This window comes from Seriola lalandi, unplaced genomic scaffold (assembly GCF_002814215.2).
Source record: "Seriola lalandi dorsalis isolate HSWRI2012SDOR001 ecotype SW California unplaced genomic scaffold, Sedor1 jcf7180002054680, whole genome shotgun sequence".
NCBI classification, from domain to species: Eukaryota; Metazoa; Chordata; class Actinopteri; order Carangiformes; family Carangidae; genus Seriola; species Seriola lalandi.
Genome location: NW_019525233.1, coordinates 237,119 through 240,831, shown reverse-complemented (window position 1 = coordinate 240,831; position 3,713 = coordinate 237,119). Strand labels below are relative to the sequence as shown.

The window sequence follows — 3,713 nt, the reverse complement described above, 5'->3', positions numbered from 1 at the left end:
CCTGAATTAACGAGGCTGAACATTCAGCCCAGGAATAGTCCCTGCGGTTCATCCTTTACCAGGCTGTGGTTTCTCCCATCTCCTGGCCTTGGTGGGACATGGGAGCGCTGTAGCTGGAGTTACTGGCCAAGGAGAAAGGAGGACTGGGTCCGCCACCGTACGCCTCCCCCGGGACAGGCTGCAGGGAGCTCGGTAAGCCCGGCTCCGGACTGGGGGTTTCCGCGTGGGAGATCATGTCCGTGAACCTTTGGTCGTCTGAAGGGTGGTGGCCCGATCCCTCCATGGCTCCGGGGCCGGAGCCCAGGATGTAGGGGGACTCGGCTGGAGACTGAGCCTGTGAGGACGGAGGGCCGTGGGGGAAGAAGTCGTAGTTGCTTCCTGGTCCGTAATAGTCACCTTGGTATTCTGTGGAGGAACAGGAGAATACGTGGAGGTTAGACTTTCTATCAAAGACTTTGAATATACATTAAAAAAAAACATTCACACTTCCCCAGAGCGGCGTGCAGCTGTACACACAGCTACACACCTACCTAAGTGGTGAAATTGATCATGTCCAATTTCCAACCAACCGGTCTCCAACAGCCTCATTTGAGTGTATAAACAACTCCACACCTCTCCACCTCAGTTCTCTCGCCTTTTACACACTGCATTCATCTCCCTCACTCATTCAGCTCGCAGCCATGCGTGCGCCTCGATAGATTCCCCTGCTGAAACTTCTGGATTTGGATGAGGAACTCCAAAATGAGATTCCAGCCTCCCTGCAGCCCTGCCAGGTCTTGTCAGCTGCATCTCTTTGTCATGTCTGATGCAGCTTCCAGCAACATCCCTCCTCCTGCACCTCACTGAGCGACACAGATCACTCTGCATTATTCCACGCCTGCAATCCTGCCAGGGCTGCAACTAACGGTTGGTTTTTATTGTTGATTAATCTGATTCATCTCATTTTTCTTATTAATCAGTTCGTTAGAAAAAAGTGCAATGTGCCCATCAAAACTTCATATTATGATCAATTTACACAGAAAATCAGCAAATAATCTAATTTGAAAAGCAGGAAGCAGAGATTGTTCAGTATTTTTGCCTGACAACAACAACAACAACAAAAAAAGGAGTAGATTTATTTTCTGTCAGTCTATCTAATCAATTATCTGTTTTGACTTTTCCATCCATTTAATTTCTCCCTTTTAATTACAACCTCGCTCCACAGTTTCATCCACTTCACGCTGCTGCTTCCAGCACGGCAGCAACTGCACCTCTTTAGTTCATGCGCTCTCAGCTTGAGGTTGTGTTACTGCTGTGTTTTATTCACAATCACAGTGTTGGCCCATCAATAGCTGTGGTAGTGACAGGTTCACCCCCCCCCCCCCCCCCCCATGCTATTTTCATCTTTGCCGCGATATCAGTTGTGCAGCATCACGAGACAAAGTCAGCAAATCATTGAGAAAGCCCATAAATACACACACACACATACACCAGGCAAACGCAATGGCTCTGTGTTATTAGCCTGTAAATTAATAATCTAAACTCATTCCAAAACCGCAAATACATGAAACGTTAGTCAGTAAGGATTCATCCTCTGGGGACCACGATTGGTAGAAAAACATATCTGCTGAAACACCTTCAAGCTGACAAACTCTCTCCGTCTGTCATGTCGAAAATTTCTCAACTTTCTCATGGCACTTCACTTCAAAGCGCTGCAGCAAAAAACAACAACAACAACAAGAAAAAAAAACTTCAATGCAAGACACATTAATGAGTGAATACAGCCCCCAAAATCTCCAGCACACACTTGGATTTACACACATTTCCTACTTAACCTGTGACACTGACTGACATGTTTATGCCTCTGAGCGGTGTCGGCTCAGTTTTGGTCCCTGACACGTACGTTCGCACTCCCTTTCTACCAAGGTGACATTTTCATACATTATTTATGGATTGAGCGAATCTCGAAATGCATCTTGAGGGCCGTCCACTACAACCTGGATCCGTGACGAAAGGGTTTAAGGGGCCGCTACACCCAAACACATATTTTGTTACATGATGTTTGATTCCCAGCTGGTCACACTGTTTGTTGCGTGTCATTTTGCACATTTCCTGTCTCTGTCCTCTATCAAATCAAATCATAGGGTCTATTTAATCAGTGGTTCCTCTGAGAAGTGATTTCAGGATGTTCTGTGGATGCAAAGTAACAACGAAGCTGTTTCTCTACAGACTTTATATTAGTGTTGAATTAAATGTAACGATATATTTGTGCTGGAAATCACCGAGACCAATCTCTCAAAACTAAAACCAGCCATAAAGATCATTACAGGAAACAAACGGTGCACACATGAATCTGATCCTGAGATCCATCCAAACCAAACTTTCAACACAACCAAACCAACAACTGGACTCCACTCAGAAGTCCCCAGTTACTCCGGATCACTCGATCCGATGTAAGTCGCTCTGCTCAACCTCATCAGGAACACTTTGACATTTCGGGATATATACTTATTTGCTTTCTTGCCAAGTGTGAGATGAGAAGATCGATACCACTCTCATATCTGTCAACTAAATATAAACTCTGCAACCAGTAGCCAGTTAGCTTAGCTTAGCATAAAGATTGGAAACAAGGGGACACTAGCTAGCAAGTCTCTGTTCGAAGGTAACACCATCCACCAACCAGCAACTCTAAAGCTCATCAATTAACATCTTATATTGAACTTTGTTTAATCTGTATGAAATCTTCTAAGGTTGCCAGGCAACCAGCAGAGACTGCGGAAAGTCACTGCAACCGGCCAAGAAATTGTCCAGCACATAAGTTTCTGTACGGATTCAACAAACAAAACATAACATGTTGATTTGTGACTTTTAAAGGTGGATTTCGTTGCCTTTGGACTGTTTCCTGTCTTTGTGCTAAGCTAAGCTAATCACGGCTATAGCCTTATATTTAAACATGAGAGAGGCGTCGATCTTCTCATTAACTCTCAGTAAGACAAAATGTCACTGCTCCTCGAACCCTACACCAGCCTTATGTCCGGTCTGACGGCCATGATGATCCAATCAACGCAGCCGCAGACTCAGAGCGAGGGACAGCGACTCAAGTGACAATCAGACCTGTGATGTGCAGCTTTTGGAAAGAGCCACATTTCCTGAACTGTTTATCAAAAAAAACAGTTTATGTAGGAGTCATCTACTCCCCCTCGTGCAGCCAATTACTTCACACACCGTTTGCATTCGTTAACAATTACAAACCTCCACCTGCCTTTCTCCGTCTCGCCACTCTCATCCCGCCCTGCTCCGAATTCCCTCACTTACATTAAATCCATTCTGTTTCAACTCCACCTTGAACTGAGATCGATGGCAGACTTTACCCCTTTGCCCCAGATGTTGCACTAGCATTTCTCCACCCCCCCCAACTTCCCACCCCCCTCTCCACACCCCCACCATCACCATATGCTCCTCTCACTCCTATTTCTGCGTTAACAGGCAAAATCGAGAACTCACAGGTTAGAAATCAAGAAATATGCTGCCTAATTATAACAACCGCATTTATTTGCTGTTTGCTGCTCGTTGCTTTTGGAGATTATCAGGAGAAACAATAAGAGCTGACATGACTTCCACAAACACAAATTATTTGCTGTGACACTCAGGCCCCTGCTCGTTTGGCCGACCTTGAGAATAAGCAACAAGCTTGTGTTGTGGACTGTGTGTGTGTGTGTGTAAGACGGGGGAGG

At 45.5% G+C, this 3,713-nt stretch overlaps 1 protein-coding gene across 1 annotated transcript in view; it reads right to left on the bottom strand.

The window, feature by feature from the left end:
• Positions 1-6: 6 nt before the first annotated feature.
• lhx5 (LIM homeobox 5) overlaps positions 7-3,713 on the bottom strand; it is an 11,916-nt gene continuing 8,209 nt past the window's right edge. The window contains exon 5 of the mRNA XM_023422260.2: positions 7-405. Within this exon, the coding sequence (XP_023278028.1) occupies positions 56-405 (350 nt within the window). The 3' untranslated portion in view covers positions 7-55. The remainder of the gene's footprint in view (positions 406-3,713) is intronic.